The 19,856-nt window shown below is 38.8% G+C and overlaps 2 protein-coding genes across 3 annotated transcripts in view; one reads left to right on the top strand and one right to left on the bottom strand.

Moving 5' to 3' along the window:
* Nucleotides 1-310: 310 nt before the first annotated feature.
* On the top strand, nt 311-3,269 carry cd40lg (CD40 ligand). Its single transcript, XM_038699129.1, has 4 exons — nt 311-635; nt 1,257-1,284; nt 1,393-1,485; nt 1,597-3,269. The coding sequence occupies exons 1-4, from the start codon at nt 435-437 to the stop codon at nt 1,974-1,976; spliced, it is 702 nt and encodes a 233-aa protein (XP_038555057.1). The 5' UTR covers nt 311-434; the 3' UTR covers nt 1,977-3,269.
* Nucleotides 3,270-3,852: 583 nt separating this feature from the next.
* The window catches only part of arhgef6 (Rac/Cdc42 guanine nucleotide exchange factor (GEF) 6), a 30,006-nt gene continuing 14,002 nt past the window's right edge, over nt 3,853-19,856 (bottom strand). Inside the window, exons 11-22 of one of the 2 annotated variants that reach the window (XM_038699127.1) lie at nt 19,554-19,613; nt 18,216-18,362; nt 15,911-15,997; nt 15,679-15,760; nt 14,936-15,051; nt 14,581-14,760; nt 13,484-13,504; nt 8,271-8,367; nt 7,666-7,764; nt 7,443-7,542; nt 7,102-7,156; nt 3,853-6,292 (exon numbers count right to left, since the gene is read on the bottom strand). In XM_038699127.1, coding sequence (XP_038555055.1) covers nt 6,170-6,292; nt 7,102-7,156; nt 7,443-7,542; nt 7,666-7,764; nt 8,271-8,367; nt 13,484-13,504; nt 14,581-14,760; nt 14,936-15,051; nt 15,679-15,760; nt 15,911-15,997; nt 18,216-18,362; nt 19,554-19,613 — 1,167 coding nt within the window. In that variant the 3' untranslated portion in view covers nt 3,853-6,169. The remainder of the gene's footprint in view (nt 6,293-7,101; nt 7,157-7,442; nt 7,543-7,665; nt 7,765-8,270; nt 8,368-13,483; nt 13,505-14,580; nt 14,761-14,935; nt 15,052-15,678; nt 15,761-15,910; nt 15,998-18,215; nt 18,363-19,553; nt 19,614-19,856) is intronic. The other variant, XM_038699128.1, reaches the window with a different exon arrangement.

Raw genomic sequence — 19,856 nt, 5'->3', positions numbered from 1 at the left:
CAATATAGGCCTTTGGGTATGCTCTGTATAATGTGGTCTAATTCAAATACTATTAGTGTACTATATGGTGTGCTACATTATCTACTAAACGTCATGGGAAATTATTTTTCATTGGCTAAAATTAGTATTGCCTAATTGACATAGAAATACAAAAAAATAATAAGACGAGAAATACTGAGTAATCCAAGGCCACATGGCATTGTGTGGGATTTAGGGACATCATTTGACAGAACGGAAGAAAGAAATGCAAAGACAGCACTCATATGCATGCCTTCAATAAAGGTCACATCTCACACTGATCTGCATGTGGAAGAGTTCAGAGCTTCCAGGAAGTAGAAAGAGAAAAACTCAGTTGCTTGAGAGAGCAGTACTTCAGAAGTGCATGGCATGTCACGGACGGCAGGCCTCTCTAGGTTTCACCACTCCTCTCCACCATGATCAACACTTATCAGACCAGCCTAGCTGCACCACCAGTGCCTCCGCGCCTCAGCAGGTCCCACCCGGTCCTCATCCCGGCTCCACTTCCATCACAAGGCCACAGCAAGTCGCTCATCCGGTTTTTGGTTGGTGTAGTGTTGCTGCATTTATTTCTGTCGGTTGGAGGATTCATCTATCTGTACCACTATGGCAAACTGGTAAACATTTACTCTTATAGATGAGAATTTTCACTAAGTAGAGTTCAGATGTATTAATAGTTGGTGGCACTGCTGCATGTATTATTACAGAAATTATACAGTAATCTTCCAAGCCATTACAAGTTAAAACATTTTACTATGAAAAAGAAGCCATATTGTTATTTTAAAAAAATCTACTACTACTATTAAACTTCAAATTAAACTTAATTTTATTAAGAAATTACTATTAAAGCTCTTTCAATTTTAATTAAGTTTCATTCTAAAACATAAAGCATGTGCCACTGTATATGGGTTTGCTTACATTAGAGTATGTAAATGTATGTATGTAAATCTTCTGATGGTTCACACAGTTTGCTCTGTGTAAATATATATATATATATACACACACACACACACACACACACACACAGTCAAGGCATTTGACACCTCGCACAGGAAATGCTCACAAATAGGTGAGGCGTGAATTTCACAGCATAATGTCTCATTGTAGGATGAGCATTTTGAGTAAACAAATGGAAAGATGATTTGAAATAATATCTATATCTATCTTTCTTAAGTGTCGTAAGACAATCTACATTCAGTATTTTTCTGTTCCTGATTTGACTTTTTTCATCCCTACAGGGAGACGTTCCCTCAGATGATGGAAAAGGTACATTAATTTCATTTATTTATTCCTGAAAATAATTCTATACATTAAGATACAAAAATCCATACTCAACAACATATTTGACCAGTAGTTTGTTCTCTTCTCCGGCAGCTGCTTTTCTCTCATCAGCCAAGCAAGAAACATCCCATAGAGCGGCGGCACGCATGCTAGTTGACAAATCAAGCAAATCAAAGAAATCTGCCGGTAAGAAACTACTGAAATTATATTTTGGATTTTTTTTCATTGCAATAAGTAAACTTGATTTAGAAGTAAATAGTATACTCAGTAATGATGCTTAAAATTCTCCCTCTCCAGAGGGTTATCTCCAGTGGGCCATCGACCACTCGATACTTAGGAACATCAACTACTACCGCAACAGTTGGTTGACGATCCTGGAGACTGGTGACTACTATGTCTACTCCAGGGTGACCTTCTCCAAGGGTGACTCTAAGGTCCCACTGACCAGCATTATCAAGCTGAGGAAGACAGAGACAGGAGAGGAGAAGGACGTGATGCAGGGCTACTGCAATCTGGACGACCACCGTGGGTCTCCGCCAGTCCCACGCCTGTGCACAGTCACGCAGGTAGATGTGATTACACTGGAGAAAGGACACCAGCTCAGTGTCTGGGTACACGACCTCTCACTGGTGGACTACAAGGATGGTGCAACAACCTTTGGGATGTATAAACTGTAGGAGTCCTATATCAGCACATACATGGACCTAAGCTGAAGAGTGGGAACTCATTAGGTGGATGGAAGCTACTGAGAACACTTATAAATGGACTGGAAACTAATGCTTTCTTTTGATTTTTTTTTTGTGGATTTCAGAAGACCACATTCCTAAACTATAATTTATTAAATCACATATCATTTTGTTATTGCTTTGGCAGTATTGTGAATGGTTGTTCTGTATTTATTGATGTAAATGGAGTTGTATGGCTGTGAAATGAAACTTTGATATTTAATCTAAAATATTTCTTCTCTTTATGTTTTTCTTGCATTAGCCCCATTTCAGGAGTTAGTTAGAAATAAAGAAGATAAACACATTAGACTAAAAAATCCAGACTGAAACAAAAATGTGTTCAGAGTTGGGTTACACAGCTCTACTGTGTGCATGTCCCAGTTTGGATAATTTCTGCATGAAAATGCAGAATATTTTAAAATGGTGTAAAGGAAAGATGTGCATTTTAGTCCTAAAAAAAATCGTAATTAGTAATTCTGACTCCAGATGTTTTGAGTCAGAATTACTCTGGTGACCAGGTGAACTTTAACAAGTTAAAAGTACCCAGATTCATCACCAGTATTAACACAGCAAAGTTCTCTTCTGGCAAACCCAAAACGATCCTCCATGGGCTACTCAGAAATCAAACTTTTTCCTATTTGTTGTAAAGCGCAAAACCTACTGCATTTTGCAATCTAGCGCAGTCTACACCACTATGGTTTTCAATTTCTAGATCACAAGAAACCACATAGCTAAAATGCATTTTCTCATAATGCTAAGCCACAAGAAACTGGACCACTGAAGATGCAGGTTACCACTAAAGATGGTCTGTAATGAAAATAATTTTGATAGCGAAGAAACTAAAAATAAAAACTGACTGATGTTTTCAGTGGTAAAAGATTATCGTCTTTGTGTGAAGCAAATTCAGTGTCAACATCGGATTATTTAAGGACCACACCTTAATTAACTCCTTAATCACAAATCATGTACATTTTATTTTCCTGCTGAAATTTTTTCAAAGCATGCTGCAGAATTTCCACTTGAATTTTAATGTCCTTTCCAGGCAGCTATTGTTTCCTATTCATTTCCAACGTGGTATATGAATCGTATGTTAAACTCTTGAAACTTTGTTGAAAATATAGGCACTACCTCACAACGACAATAAAACTTTGACACAAATGATTGTAGACTATTCACTATGATAGGTTACACAGCTCTCAGTCTGCCATTTGATGTTTATACTGAATAAAATTTAATTTAGACCAATGTAAGTTTCCAGGTTTTGTAGTGGAACTGGAATGAAAACTTATAGTAATTGTCCTATTAAAATGCAAATGTAGTTTAAACCTTGACCTGTTTTTTTTAAGTAATCACTGGATGCGCCAAAACCTAAAGGTTTGAGTTACAAATAACTTTAACCTGGTGACTGATATAAGGAATTAGAAGTAATATGAAAAAGTTCTACCCACCAGCAGCAAAATGCAGTGCAGTGCAAGTTTTAAGTTAGCACCCGAGCCATTACAAAACCTAGCAGTGCATTTCACAGGTCACTGTTGTGGCGGAGTTGAACTGCATGGAAAGTGTGAATCTCTAAAGAGGTGTGTATAGATGCAGAGGCAGCACACTTTCACAGGATGTCATCTATTCTAGTCACTCCTTCCATCCTGTAAAGGGTTTCTCGCTACAGAGTCTGAGAACAACCTACAAATTCCTGAACTGCACAAAATGCTGAATGCTGCATGGAAAAGCCTGTCTTGGTGGATTTTCCAGTATGGAAGAGGGGACATATGGTTTTAGGCCATGTGGTTTTCCATTTCTCACTTGGTGAAAGTGATGTCAATAGCTTAACTCTGCTTATTATATTACATTTTTAATAAAAGAATGACCATACCAAACACAAAGTACAGAGTGTCTAGAAAACAAAAAAGCATTACAATACTTGCAACAACAACAATTGCATAGAACCTTTCAAAAACAGTACACTCAGTGGTCTGGAGACATAATTTCGGATAAACACGATTAAACCAGGGTTCAACCCCCTCCTAACAGTAAGTGCATACTGAGGATATTGGGAATTCAAAACTACAGTATGTGGTACAATTTAGAGTACAGGAACTGCAATAATGTTAATCTCAACAGCCGACATATGAGACAGAATCACACATCTGTACAGGAAGCACAGTCTCTGTAATGCTGAAGAAAATCCGGCTGCTAACTGAGCGTCCCAATAGGAATGGCGAGTTAAAGGTTAGCTCTAACACCTGAGCAAGCATTTCTTGAACAAGATGCCGACTCCGCTGCAGATGTACAAGTGCTGCCTTGTCCCTTGCACTGTGCTCTGACCTCCCTGTAGAGAGGTGCCCGTAAAATCATCACTTCCCAACGGGGATTGTAAGGTATTACAATATTATTACATTTTGGATCATTTGAGATGAAAAGTGGGACCTGGGCAGTGATCTTTAAACAATCACCAAGAGATTTGATTAAATAAAGGAAAATGAATAGACTAACTGTGTGGTGGCTGAACCACATGGTCTGACCCTTTTGGTTAATAAATTGGGTAAATTCATTCATTATTATTGCAATTTCTCCAAATCTGGCCTACCGTCCTGGGTCTAACCCAGAGGTCAGTCAGTAAAGCAGTCACTTATTGCATTTCATTAGCATCCACTGCTGCTCTGCAGTGCAGCTAGGGTAGATAACAGTGTTATCAGTGCACACACTCAACCTCATGAGGAAATGTACCGCAGTGGGTCCTGTATGCTTTTCAGACCCGATATATACCCATTAAGCTTGAGCCATTCTTATTGAAATATTACAACAAACCACATGTGACATTTTCAATATAAATCATGCATTTAGTCCCAGCCTGGTCTTAAACTCTCTTTAAGTTTATCGACCACTTCGGGAGGCACTTAAAACACCCACAAATAAATCTGTTTATTTCCTCAGTCTGTTTCCATCAGCTCTGCAGGAACCTGCTATGAGGCCACAGAGGCTGCAAACAAAAACCTTTGAATCCTCAAGCCAGACTCATTATTAAAGTAATTTTCCTCTTTTCCGATTAAAAAATGACTATTTTCCCTTGGCCAAAACAAGATTTTTTTCTCTGCCTTTACACATCAGTTTAGTTTATAAAATTCCTAGACAAATTTAAAGGCAGCAAAACTATCTGTAAGGCTAACACCACAATTAAATGCTTGAGTGAACAATAAATAAAAAATATTAAAAAGAAAATCCAAAATAAAGCAAGGCTATGTAATTAATATGTTAAAATGATACTTGAATACATTTTAGTAAGAAGAGTAGGGGTGACATCTTTGTCATTATTTGCATACTCTTTATAATAAATGATACATAATTAAGCCTTTTCTATACTATTATGCAGCTGCATCCCTGATAGCTTTGGACTAATATATATATATATATATATATATATATATATATATATATATTATCACATTTCTGATGCATAATTCATACTGTAGAAACACTGTACATTCATGCAGTTTTGAAAACACCAAATGTGAAATGAAGAGCTAACCTGCTTGAATTGCTTAAACGCCTACAAAATGGCCTGGAAATTTGCAATGTGTCTAGAATGTTTGTAAAATTGCCAATCAGACATACTCATGAAAGCTCAGTGGCCCACTGGGGTTCCTTGTGACAAAAAAAATATGACAACGGCAAAAAAAAAAGTCATGATGTGAAGTGAAAAATATCTGTCCCCAGATGTGCATGCAGGAGAACAACTCCTTTTCCATTTTGAACAGAAGCAAAAGAAAATAACTTGTTTTGTGTCCAGAATGTTTCCATTTGCAGGGGACTGTTCACAGTGCCAGTCGCCAAGAGGCAGTATGTTTGAAATATCCCACTTGATCAGTCTTAGTTCAGCAAAGCCATTTCACGAGGAGGCATATTTGTAGTATCACCATGTGAGGCTGGATCAGGAAGACAGATTAGATTTCATCAAAATGTCAAATCCAGCACGAAGAAACTCCAAGCATCATCGTCACTGTGTATGCTATGTGTGAAATATAGAGACGCAGCATAGACAGATACCCAAATACACACACACCCCTCACCCTCCACAAACATGCTTACATAAATGTACCCATACACGTGCACGCAGACACACTAGTATGAGGATGATTGTATGGATGTATTCAGTGGCTGATATCATCCCAAGCACAATCATTCTTCTGCTTGGCCAGTTTTCGAACCATTCTCTCCAGCTCTTTGCGAGACTTCTGCTCCTCCTCCATAAACTGCTTCATCCACTTGTTCTCCTGTAAAACATATGGGAAATAACACTATTTAACAGGTTGCTAAAACTCAAATGACATACAAATGAGACTAACAAATACGTCAGAAAGCCAGTATTATTGGCTGATAGGATATGACAGTATCTATGTTGGTAGATATGCAAAAGAAATTGCAGAGGAGTAGATGATGTAATGTGTGTTTTATTGGTGCCATTTTTATGTATATTTCAATATGTGCTTTTATTTATAGTTTTTATTTTGAATACGTTTTAAGTTTTCTCTTTGAACCATTATAATGAATTTACTGTTAGTGTTAAGTGTGTGTTGTTGGAATGTAATTTTTTTATATTATGTAAACATGATAAAAAGGTATTGTATGAAGTAAAGAAATACATGAATATAGATAACATGGTGCCCTTCAAACCGGGCACGTCTGATGTAGGTTTTTATAAATGATCAAAGAAAGGGAATGAAAAGGTTTATGATTTATATAGAAGAAGACATATTTATGGGCTTTGAGGAAATTACAGCAAAGTTAGGAAAAGTTTCTTTAAATATATGTGGAGCTTTATATATTCAGCACAAAATACATCATTGGAAAGGCCCCATCTTTGGAAAAAACACAACAATATCACTGAAACAACAACGATGAACAAAACGAACAAATTAATCTATACGCCGCTCACATCTGGTTCTATCCAAAAACTCAAAGTTTGGAGGGGAGCTAATGTCAGTACAACTCAATGAGCACCTTAACATGCCATGCAAATAAGTAGGATACAGGGCTAGACTTCTGACACATGTCTCCACACATACTATGTACTCACACTTACCTTTTTTAATTCATGAACCTCATCCTTTAAAGCATACACAGCATCCACCAGGCTCCTGAAAGAAAATATAGTTTTGCTAGACAATATCAACATTTATTTCTTCCTTTTCAAACAGCCACTCATTAAATAAGCAGGTAAATCAACATCAAGCTTATACTGCCGACCAAACTCAAGGTCATTCTGGATAAAGATTCATGTCTAAATAGGATCAATATCACATTTCTGAATCTAATTACAGAGAAGAGCAGAATCCAAATCCAAATAATGGATAAAGCCTGGGCTGTCCCTGTTGGTGCAACGAGTAAATGAAAGCCTATTTTCCAAAGTAATAATAGGCATACTTTTCCTCAATAACTGTCTGCCCATTGCTCTTCATCTCCTCCACAATGATCTTCTCCTCCTCTGGCAGAAGCACCTGAGGGACGCACTCCTTCCGTACCGCTGCAAATATGCGTACACAGGCACACATAAATTAATGGGAAAGCTTGATTCATGGCTATATCAGCTTTTGAAGATGTACAATCTAAGAAGCTATTAAAGAAACAATAAGTCCATGGCCCTTACACAAACGAACACCTGCGGTGGTCTGGTGCAGGCTGGCTCCTGTGCAGTACGCCTCAATCACCCTCAATATCTGAGCATCCTCCTCCAGAGCAGCTGTGCCTGTCAAAACCATTAAGGACGTCAAGTAAACACTTTTCACTTAGATGACATCGGGAAGGCACTGAACACAATCATCAAGAACAAATATATACAGATAATGAGTTCCACACAATGCATTGATGCAATGATTATACAATTAAATTTGAGGGGGTCTTGCAAGGTCCACACTTCTACATTTATTCATGGTCTGCAGAGGCCTCAGATCTAGACCATTATTTTCCTCAATAGAGGACACGCTTACTTTTGTTACAATGATCAAGATAATTCCCACAATATCTTATAACTGTACATCTGAATTTTACTGCTCAAACCCCATATTTCATATATTTACCTTCAATATCAAATCTTCATTACCCTATTTTCTATTATCTTAACCAACAACAGCTTTAAAACAAATATACAAAGGAAATGGTATTGAATGGTATTTATAAAGTAATATAAACCCATATTAAGGAATCGTTCATGCCTAGCATACATGCCCTATTATAATAAGATAAAAGCCATACTTTTCCTCGTTTGAACCTCGTCATCAGAGGGCTTCCGCTCTTTCTTCCTATTGCCTGGCAGGAACTTCTTTATGGGCCGCGGGCTCTTGCTGGAGTCCTGGAGGAGTTCAATATTAAATTCAATACATCTCTACACACACACCTACACCCCCCCACACACACCTGTAAAGCCAAGGCTCAAAATCAAACATAATGCAAGCTTACAAGGACGCGCATCCCTTGAACAAACAACATCCAAGAATGAAGTTCCATCAACAAACAAGGCAGCAAGCATGCGATGATGACTGTGACCAAATCAGCCAGGTAATCCATCTGTGCTGATATGAATCCTGCCTAACAGGGCTATACAAAAAAAAAAAAACTAAGAAAACCAAAAATCTAATCATATCTAATAACAATTACTTCAAATTTTTTTTCAAGGTACATATATCATCACTGTCAGGGAAGAACAAAAATGCTTCAAATATCCAATCTTAACCTGTGGGATACAGTGTTTACAAAGCCATGCTAAGATGTCATCACATATTTTAACAGTCTATTAAACCACAATGATGTGGTTTCATGAGTGACAGATTTTCTTTTTTGCAGCTGGGTCGAGTTTAGGATCTGAAAACAGGCGAAATGACTGTTTCCTCTCCTCAGCACATTAAAAGCTGAGGTGTGATGCATAATTAACTTACTAAAAATAACAGTTTAGTCATGTTTAAACTTTTTATATAACAATGCAGATAGGTGGTGCTAACCTGGGGCTTATAAATGTGATAATACTTTACATGAAGTAATTTGCCCCATGGCCTTGGATGGAAAAGGAGAAGTTTAGTCAAATACACATTAGAATAGAATAAAGAGTTAGCAAATCAGTTCTGAAACTCATTCACAGAATCCTAAAAGTCCCTCATAAATATCAAGAGAAATAACTGAATACATCATGTCTCTTAGAACCTTTGAAGGGGCTTGGTGATTCATGTTAATGCAGGCGCCTTGCACAACATATTTTTCCTTAGGTGTACAGAGTTTCTTTCCGCATTGGTTTGGTGTTCTGGGGCTGCACTTCATTGTTTTTTTGTTTTTTTTATTGCTTAGAGTACATCAATAGCACATTATATACAGTGCACATACACTCATTGGCCACTTTATTAGGACCACCTCGCTAATACTGGGTTGGACCCCCTTTTGCCTTCAGAACTGCCTTAATTCTTCGTGGCATACTTTCATCAAGGTGTTGAAAACATTCTTTGGTCCTTATTGACAAGATAGCATCACGCAGTTGCTACACATTTATCGGCTGCACATCCATGATACATATCTCCTGTTCCACCACATCCTAAAGGTGCTCTATTGCATTGAGATCTGGTGACTGTGGAGTACAGTGAACTCATTGTCATTTTCAAGAAAACAGTTTGAGATGATTTGAGCTTTGTGACATGGTTCATTATAGCCACCAGAAGATGGGTACATTGTGTCATAAAGAGATGGACATGGTCAGCAACACTCAGGTAGGCTGTTGCGTTTAAATGATGCTTAATTGGTATTTATGGGCCCAAAGTGTGCCAAGAAAATATCCCCCACCATTACTCCACCAGCCTGAACCGTTTATACAAAGCAGGATGGATCCATGCTTTCATGTTGTTTACGTCAAATTCTGACCCTACCATCTGAATGTTGCAGCTGAAATCGAGACTCATCAGACCAGGTAATGTTTTCCAATCTTCTATTGTCCAATTTTGGTGAGCCTGTGTGATTGTATCCTCAGTTTCCTGTTCTTAGCTGACAGCAGTGGGACCTGGTGTGGTGTTCCCTTGTTGTAGCCCATCTGCGTCAAGGTTCGACGTGTTGTGTGTTCACAGATGGTATTCTGCATACCTTGGTTGTAGTGTTGTACTACTCGAGACCAGTCAAAAAGTGGTCTTGAGACCGATCTCAAGACCACTTTTTGATGTTCTCATTTGTCTTGTCTTGGTCTCGAACATAGAGGACTCTGGATTTTATTTCAAGACCAGTCAAGACCATAACTTTTGGAATATCAATAAATTGCTTTTGCATTGTCTGATTTATTTGTTAACATCCTAACTTTGATTCGATGTAAAACTTATTGCTTCAAAGGCCCCAATAACCCTAACTAAAACTGTGTTGTTATCGTTAGCGGCCGCCATCCCTTCCCGCCCCCTTCACACGCACTCCAACTGTTTAGTAAACGTTTGATTTAATCACAAATGAATTAGCACTTAATTTTTCTATTAAGATATTTATTTTGTTGAGGAAAAGGGACTGAAAACACATTTTATTTAACTCTTGCATTTTTTTAAACACATTTTATCATAATAGTTTGAATGTTCTACCTCAGATTTGTGAAGTGATCCACTATTTGGCATCAAGTGTTTGTTTTGACCATAAAAAAAACTTTAAAACCACAATTACCATCTGTGTTTAAATTTGAAATAAATAATGATTTGACATTTATCAAGTTAATTATAGATATTGAATGATATGACATTTTTTATCATGATAACATTTTTGGCCATATTGCCCAGCCCTAGTGTTAAGTGGATGGTAAACATGGAAACGGAGTGCTGAATAAAGAGTTGATTTCAGCTCTTAGTGTTTGTATGTGGGTGTTTTAATAGGAATGTAGATCTGTGTTCAATTTGTAAAGTACCAATGATCTCGTTCCACATTTCATTGTCATGTAACGTAGAGAACTGGTCTTGGTCTTGACTTGGTCTCAGTTTGGGCGGTAGAGATGGTTGTGCGAGAAATTCCCAGTAGATCAGCAGTTTTTGAAATAGTCAGAACAGCCCGCATGGCACCAACAACCATGCCACGTTCAAAGTCACTTAAATCCCCTTTCTTGCCCATTCTGATGTTCGGTTTGAACTTCAACAACTTGTCTTGACCACATCTACATGCCTAAATGCATTGAGTTGCTGCCATTTGATTGGCTGATTAACTATTTGTGTTAACAAGCAATTGAAGAAGTCTACCTAATAAAGTGGCTGGTGAGTATATGATCTGTGATATTTACACCTCTTTAAAGCTGCACAATTGATTTTTATGGCCACTTGTCAGAAGAAGTTAACAAGAAAATTACAGACACACTATAAAACATAGGTTCCACCAAGTTTTCCAGAGACATGGAATCAACTTATGACTAATCTATGACAGCATATTTGGGCTGCTGATTATTCAAAGGTGACACATGCAAATACAGTGAGGAAAATAAGTATTTGAACACCCTGCTATTTTGCAAGTTCTCCCACTTAGAAATCATGGAGGGGTCTGAAATTGTCATCGTAGGTGCATGTCCACTGTGAGAGACATAATCTAAAAAACAAAAATCCAGAAATCACAGTGTATGATTTTCTTACTATTTATTTGTATGATACAGCTGCAAATAAGTATTTGAACACCTGTCTATCAGCTAGAATTCTGACTCTCAAAGACCTGTTAGTCTGCCTTCAAAATGTCCACCTCCACTCCATTTATTATCCTAAATTAGATGCACCTGTTTGAGGTCGTTAGCTGCATAAAGACACCTGTCCACCCCATACAATCAGTAAGAATCCAACTACTAACATGGCCACGACCAAAGAGCTGTCCAAAGACACTAGAGACAAAATTGTACACCTCCACAAGGCTGGAAAGGGCTACGGGGAAATTGCCAAGCAGCTTGGTGAAAAACGGTCCACTGTTGGAGCAATCATTAGAAAATGGAAGAAGCTAAACATGACTGTTAATCTCCCTCGGACTGGGGCTCCATGCAAGATCTCACCTCGTGGTGTCTCAATGATCCTAAGAAAGGTGAGAAATCAGCCCAGAACTACACGGGAGGAGCTGGTCAATGACCTGAAAAGAGCTGGGACCACCGTTTCCAAGGTTACTGTTGGTAATACACTAAGACGTCATGGTTTGAAATCACGCATGGCACGGAAGGTTCCCCTGCTTAAACCTGCACATATCAAGGCTCGTCTTCAGTTTGCCATTGACCATTTGGATGATCCAGAGGAGTCATGGGAGAAAGTCATGTGGTCAGATGAGACCAAAATAGAACTTTTGGTCATAATTCCACTAACTGTGTTTGGAGGAAGAAGAATGATGAGTACCATCCCAAGAACACCATCCCTACTGTGAAGCATGGGGGTGGTAGCATCATGCTTTGGGGGTGTTTTTCTGCACATGGGACAGGGCGACTGCACTGTATTAAGGAGAGGATGACCTGGGCGATGTATTGCAAGATTTTGGGGAACAACCTCCTTCCCTCAGTTAGAGCATTAAAGATGGGTCGAGGCTGGGTCTTCCAACATGACAATGACCCGAAGCACACAGCCAGGATAACCAAGGAGTGGCTCTGTAAGAAGCATATCAAGGTTCTGGCGTGGCCTAGCCAGTCTCCAGACCTAAACCCAATAGAGAATCTTTGGAGGGAGCTTAAACTCCGTGTTTCTCAGCGACAGCCCAGGAACCTGAGTGATCTAGAGAAGATCTGTGTGGAGGAGTGGGCCAAAATCCCTCCTGCAGTGTGCAAACCTGGTGAAAAACTACATGAAACGTTTGACCTCAACAAAGGCTACTGTACCAAATATTAACATTGATTTTCTCAGGTGTTCAAATACTTATTTGCAGCTGTATCATACAAATAAATAGTTAAAAAGTCATACATTGTGATTTCTGGATTTTTTTTTTTTAGATTATGTCTCTCACAGTGGACATGCACCTACGATGACAATTTCAGACCCCTCCATGATTTCTAAGTGGGAGAACTTGCAAAATAGCAGGGTGTTCAAATACTTATTTTCCTCACTGTACATTCAGGGCTGAACGACAGCAGACTTGACTGCACTTTGCATTCTGTGTCTAGATTTCCAAAAATAGCAACCCTAGCAGAAATTAGATATTAGAATTATTGCATGGGAAAGGTTTTTTAACAGACAACAGATACCATACATGGTGAGTGGCACCTTGACTTCTTATAGGGAATGGGGGGGGGGGGGGGGGGGGACAATAAAAACTTAGCAGATACGCAGGGCCACCGAAAACAGGAAACCAACAGATGACAATGAGGGAGGAGTGAAGCAAACAGAGCAATGGCATGCCAGCTCAACACTGGGGCTTGCGCACACACACAGACACACACAGGCAACCGCACCCCCCACCATCCCACCCCACATCCTTACCCACACACACAAAGATAGAAACAGAGTGGGTTCTAACCTTACCTTCATGATATAAGACATCCTCTACAGAAGGCAGGATGGAGAAAGAGAGAAAAAGGGGAAATGTGCATGAAAAATATGATGAGAGAAGGATGTGATAGAGAGTTAATGGTGAACATATTACACCCCCTCTCACCTATTCTTTGTCTATGCAGAATAGGATGATTACTTCATGAAAAAAAAGAAAAACGAAAGATATATGGAAAAACTGGCAGAAAGGTGGTTATGCGTTCAGAGGACTACGCATGCAATCTCTGCAGGGCAGAGCAAAAGACCCAGACAAGGTTGCTTGGTTCTATTCAAACTGTAGAAGATAGAGTTTGTGCAGTAGTACATGTCAAAACTAGTGCCTAGACACATGTTAGCTGTAGTTATATTTTCACAACACATCGCTAGACCGTCCATGATAACTGAAAGTTATAAAGTGCTGACTGACAACTGTGAAAGCATTGCCACCCACGTGGACAACAGTGAGTGAACATCATCTCACTCATCAAAAGACGTGTGTCTCGTTACCACTAATGCACATAACTTTCTCTAATTCCAGTCAAACCTGGTGATCATACTGCCGTTACTGGAATTAACTTCAACAGGCATAATCATACCCTGCCATGTTTCAGATACTTTTGCAGTAGTTTTAAATATATCCTTTTAATTACTGCATAATTAATTATGTTATAATGATATTTGCTGCTGCTTTTCACAGTCACCATGTACTTTATCTGCTGGCCCGTGCATTGTGTAAAGTACTAATCTATAGATTAGCAACAGATTACGACTGGGTAGATAATTGTGATGTTTCAAAAAATGCAATATCCAGATAAGACCAGCAAAAAAAACATAACAATATTTGTCCAGTAAATGGATTAACAGTGTGTTTGTCAATTTAACTTGTTTTATTTGGGTGTTGGGTGGAAAACTTTGTGTAAAACAAGACACTGGAGGTCTAAATAAAGTAGAGACAGAAAAAAGCGACAGAGGGGGATTTGTAGAGGAAGGGGACTTCTTGTGTTTTCTGACTAAAAAAAAGTTCTGAATGACTGCTTGTAGAATATACATATTAAGCTTGTGTAGGTTTGTGCAGCTCTACAACCTCCTACCTCTTTGTATCCCAGTGCAGCAGAGGGTTTGAGGGGGGGCGCAGGACGCAGACAGCTGAGAGACCAGGGCTTGCTGATCTTCGGAGGCTCCAGGGGGCCGCGACCAACAGCACTGATGCTGCCCAGGTGCGAGAGGTGAGTTGGAGTACCGACCATGCTCAGTGGCTTGCCTTCTACAGTCTACATGGGAGGGTCAAAGGAGAGAAGACAAGCAAGTCTGTGAGAAGTATACGTGCAATGAAAGATGAGTCTAAGGTTTTGTACCTAAGGGGTTTTCACACTTTAGCATGGTGCAAGGTTCACTTTTGGTATTGATTTGACTTTAAACTGTATTTGTGTGACTGTGTGTCCTAACCTTTGAAATGGTGCTTGCAGGGCTGCCTCCTTTGGTAAAGGGCTGAAGGTGCTCTAGCCACTCCTGTAACTCCTGGGCACTGCTGCAGAACACTGTAATACGATCGATCATGCTTCCTGCAACACACACACACACACACACACACACACACACACACACAAGTGAAAGTTACAAATGCATGCCAGAACCACACGTACAACAGACAATTCAGGACGTTTGTCTGGGTCTAGTTTAGATTTTCCCCAAAATGTAGCAATTCATGCCGTGTGGCAGTAACAAGTACATGAATAAATATGAAGTTAGCACTGTCAAACATGTTGTCATGGATAAAAAAAGGCATAGGGCATGTGAAGCAACATGTTTTGATGTGACTGGCTTGGCTGTGACTAATTTCTTCCAGTGAATGTTGAGGTTAATGATTTAAGGCTTCATGTTTATTGGGTTATCTGATCCCTTATCTTAATTTTTCTAAATTTGTGTGTGTACCAAATGGTAAGGCAAGTTTAATATCCTTTTATAACCTTTTATAAGCTATGTACAGACACAAGCATGTATATTTTGGAGGTAGAAGAGCTACCTTGACAACTAATTAAAAGTTTTGAAGACACTCTCCCATAGCTGTTCAATGAGCTAACGCTTTACCTTGGATTCAGCTTTGGGTTACAGCCTGTTACAACTCACGATAATGTATTACTGCTGTATCATAAAGAATTATAATTGTCTCCAGAGCTTCAGATGCAAACCTGTGATGTCAAAGGCATAGTGGGCATTGTCTGCATCCTCTGCATGTCTTGTTACTGTGGTGCCTGTCAGTGCCAGTCTTCCCTGAATGGAACAAACAAAAGGAGAGGAAATAAGTCACCATATCATACGTGGTATATCTTGTTATCACCTGAAATTAAGGATGTGAATTATTTGCCCATAAAAATGAAAACTGATACAGGAAGGAAGGTTCACAGTACGGTGATACCTCACCTGATAAATAAAACCACTCATCCGGGGGCTGGCGGAGAGCATAACCAACACATTTGGGAACAGCATTAGATAGCGCTCCTCTTTTTCCTGCAAGAGAGAGACAAAAAAGATTTGGTTGCAATATGACCTATTAGTTTATGCATACATGTACTGCAACAGGTTTGCTGGTTACAAAAAGATTTTCACCGATAGCTATTGGTTTCTTATCTGCAACTGAATGGAAGGTGGCTGCAGCTGAACCTGTTCATTATGCTGTTGTGGGCCGGTTTATGTCACACACATAGCCAACATTAGCATATTTTGGTAACTAGACTTTAGTTTGGCAAAGTTGTTGGTGCATTAATGGAAAACAAGATGAGCTGACAAGGCTAGGTCGCAAAACAAATATGGTGACTGAGATGGTGGTTGGAAAGTGGTTGGTATTGATTAAAGGAGGGTGAATCCAAGTGTCTATACCGGGCTTTCTTCCAACCACTGACTCAAAGTCGACCCCTACACAGAAACCACACAAGTAAGAGGAGATGGCTTTTCTGCAGGGTTTGGCCTACATAGGTTTCTGTTTTGACACTTGAGGGCGATACTGAATTTGAAAAAAAATAAGTACGGATTTTAGCACAAGCGGTTCATGGAAACTGGGAAATCCTGTAACACATTTAGGAAAAGATAAATGCTTCACATTTCTTTTAAATAATGATCAAAATGCGGGGTTTTGGAATTTAATTTACTGTCAGTGCCCTTAACTTGTAATGGTGAGATGTTGCATTAGTCAAAGAAATCTAGAGCACTTCATACTCAAGGTACCGTTTACACCTCCATCTGCTTACCTACATCAAACACAACATGCATTTTCAATCTAGCACAGAATGAGACATATAAATACCACATATAAAACATGCAGGCTGTGAAGAGATTAGCTGATGGAGATGAAAGAAAAGAACATAACATTTAATGCATATTTCTTGAACTAACAAAGATAAATGCAGCTGTCTGGATAGCGGGCTAAATCTGATGAAAATAATTTTTTAAAATTTACTGTCCATTCATTGAGAAATGGATATGATCATTTTAATGGTACAAGGAATAACTACTGTTAAACCTTTCCAAATTATTTTAGAGATGGGGAAAGAAGCAAATATACAAATATATAGCAAATAGTAGCAAACTGACGTTCGTCTTCTCTGGATACTAAGAGTAAATTTTGTGCTTAATTCCAAGGTCAGTCAATCAATGGCGACCCTGGCAGGAGGAGCACTTGTTCAGCCTTATTTTGACTATGCCTGCTGTTCATAGTACAACATAACGTCACACCTTAAAAACAGACTTCAGACTTCTCAAAATAAGGTAGTTAGGGTTATTCTAAATTTCCCTATGACATCTCGTGCATGGCACATATAATTGTGTAATTGAAAAATGATTTCATACAGGTGGGGGATATTTATAGCCATTCCACTAGGGTTAGTTCCATTGACTTTGTTCCTCCCAGGTCTAAGAGTAACCTGGGGAAAAAAACTTTTTCTGTACATGGCATTAAATCTGTGAAATAGGTTGCCAGGAAGTCTTAAAATCATAGGCAGCTTGGGAAGTTTCAACTTTTTGCTTAAGAATTGGCTCAGAGGCTATTCCAAGTAGGATATCCGATATAGTTATATCTGATAATAGTTTTCTTGGTTTTGTACTATTTATTTGAATTATTATGTACAGGCTCAGATTTGTATATAATCTGCAGTGAGGGCTGTGAATTAATGTTGATCTACTTATGTATCCATTTCTGATGAAGGGTAGAGTAGGGCCAGACTTTGAAAATGAAGCACTGAGGTAGAGATTGTTGTTGTTTATACAGTGATCATGCAGAGTGGGCACTGCTGATGATTGCAATGTGTTTTATCATTATTTTTTATTAATGTTTTTTGTGTCATTCTTGCCATGTCAAATCTGCCCTCTTGACCCCTCAATTGCATACCCCCCATCCTCAAAAGGACCACAATAGAAATAAGCATTAGGGCTTTATTGTGGTATCCTGACTTTTCCTTTTATGCAAACACTCACAACCCTGGTGAGCCAGTGTTTTTAAAATGAATGTCTAATAAAATCAGTCAAATTGTTTGAATTAATTAATCAATCAATCCTTTGACAGTTTCCATTTTACGATGCTTTTCTATCGTCTTTGACTGAATGGAACCCAGGGGGACTCTTATCTACAGTTTTGTCTAAACAGCCAAATCCCAACAATTAGATGGGGGAAAAAATGACAATTGATTTTAGTTGTGGTCATCCTGGACTGTGTCAAAGCCGACATGTCTCTCACCTCACTGGACCCATTTTTCACATGGACCTGGGACATGTAGGCCACGTGACCCAAGCTCTTCATGCTGTCTCCCTCCCAGGCCCGCACTGGTTCTGACAAGATCTGGATCTCCAGGTTCTTGCGCTTCCGCAGATCCTGGCATTGTGCCTAATCGCAAAAATATTTATATCAGTCAGTGAAGATGACAAAACATTTCATAATTCAATGAAACAGTGAGATACGCAGGGCTTCCTTGAATAGATTTAGAAATAACTCTGCTATTTTTATTTTTATGTTTCAGTGCAAATTCCACAACATCAAATATGTGACACCTACTCTTACGAAATTAGTGCTTGTTTATTGGTGAAAGTAAGTATGACATTTTGTTGTTTTCTTGCTTTTAGAAATACTGAGTAATGAGCAGCAGGGAAATGTTTTTCCACTATGGATATGGTTTTGGAAAATGTAACCAGTTTATTTTTATGGAGTAACCTGCAACATAAAGTAGAACAGTTTCAGGTGCTAGGCAGGGGTTCTCCCTCTTCAAACAGGAAAAATGACAATGCAACATCTGCCATTTTCCACTGCAGATTATGCAAGAAAGGGGTTCTGTAGACAGAGCTCTGAAGATATGCAACTAGCATTTCTTAAGTGCCTGCCCACCCAACCACACATTCAAAACACACAAATGAGACTTGCAATTTAAAATAGTCAGTATTGTGTGATGCTTTTTTTCCCGCTTTCCTGTGTAGCCCTGCTGAAGAGACACGTGTGAGTCACCTCATCTTTTCTTACAAGGAACTTGCAGATATACCAGGGGAAATTGTGTCTCAGAGTGATCTTCAACAGGTACAATGCGGTTGCTCGTTTCTTAACCAACTCTTAAGATGGCATTTAGGTTCACACCCACTGTAGGAACGATGTGATCACTCAACATGTAGCAGGGGAAAAGCTCAGGCACTTGCTTGAGTGTTTGATTACAAAGTACTATGTTAACGTTATAGTCACTTGTGTGTAGCCCAAGTGACAACAAATGTGACATCATAAAAACAAATAGTTAAAAAATAACCCACACGAGACTGATTGCCCAGTGGTTTAGTCAGTTAATTAACATTGGAGATTGTGATAAACCAAAACATTCAGGAGAATAGCATACATTGAAAAAGCAATTTTACTTCCACAATTTAACCTTTGACACAAAACAGTGTCATTCGATGCAGAATCCATTAATTGAGAACTGAAATGACAGGTTTACAGCTTGTTTAACTTCTTTGGTACTGATAAAAAGAGGAAGCCTAATCCCTGGTGGAGATTAACAAAAGGTGCTAGTGCAGAGCCCCCTCAGTGTCCCAGACTTACCACTAGGCTCCTAAATGCTGCTGTTGCCTTTACTATGTCAGCATAGTCTGGGTGGGCTTCCTGTAGTGTAAATAAACAACACATCAGTCCTATAAGTGTTAAAGCAAGACAAGTATACATACATCAGGTATTCCATGATATACAAACGACGTCAGAGATCGAAAGAGATTAATCTCTTGAGGTGAATCAAATTAACAAAATCTGAACAGAAACTGTGGTTAAAAATATACAATACAGACATTAATCCAACATTTCTAGAGTATTTTCCATTTTTCTATCTTGTGTTTTAAAGAAATATATTAA

The sequence above is a fragment of the Micropterus salmoides genome, unplaced genomic scaffold, assembly GCF_014851395.1.
Source record: "Micropterus salmoides isolate LMB-PRFRI ecotype aquatic unplaced genomic scaffold, ASM1485139v1 Ms_hic_scaffold_5, whole genome shotgun sequence".
Classification (NCBI taxonomy): domain Eukaryota; kingdom Metazoa; phylum Chordata; class Actinopteri; order Centrarchiformes; family Centrarchidae; genus Micropterus; species Micropterus salmoides.
This window is presented reverse-complemented; position numbering and strand designations above follow the sequence as displayed.

Excerpts from the sequence above, each read along its gene's own strand:
- cd40lg (XM_038699129.1), top strand. The coding sequence starts at position 435 with ATGATCAACACTTATCAGACCAGCCTAGCTGCACCACCAGTGCCTCCG. Across the intron at positions 636-1,256 it reads TGTACCACTATGGCAAACTG|GGAGACGTTCCCTCAGATGA; the intron begins GTAAACATTTAC and ends TCATCCCTACAG. Across the intron at positions 1,285-1,392 it reads TCCCTCAGATGATGGAAAAG|CTGCTTTTCTCTCATCAGCC; the intron begins GTACATTAATTT and ends CTTCTCCGGCAG.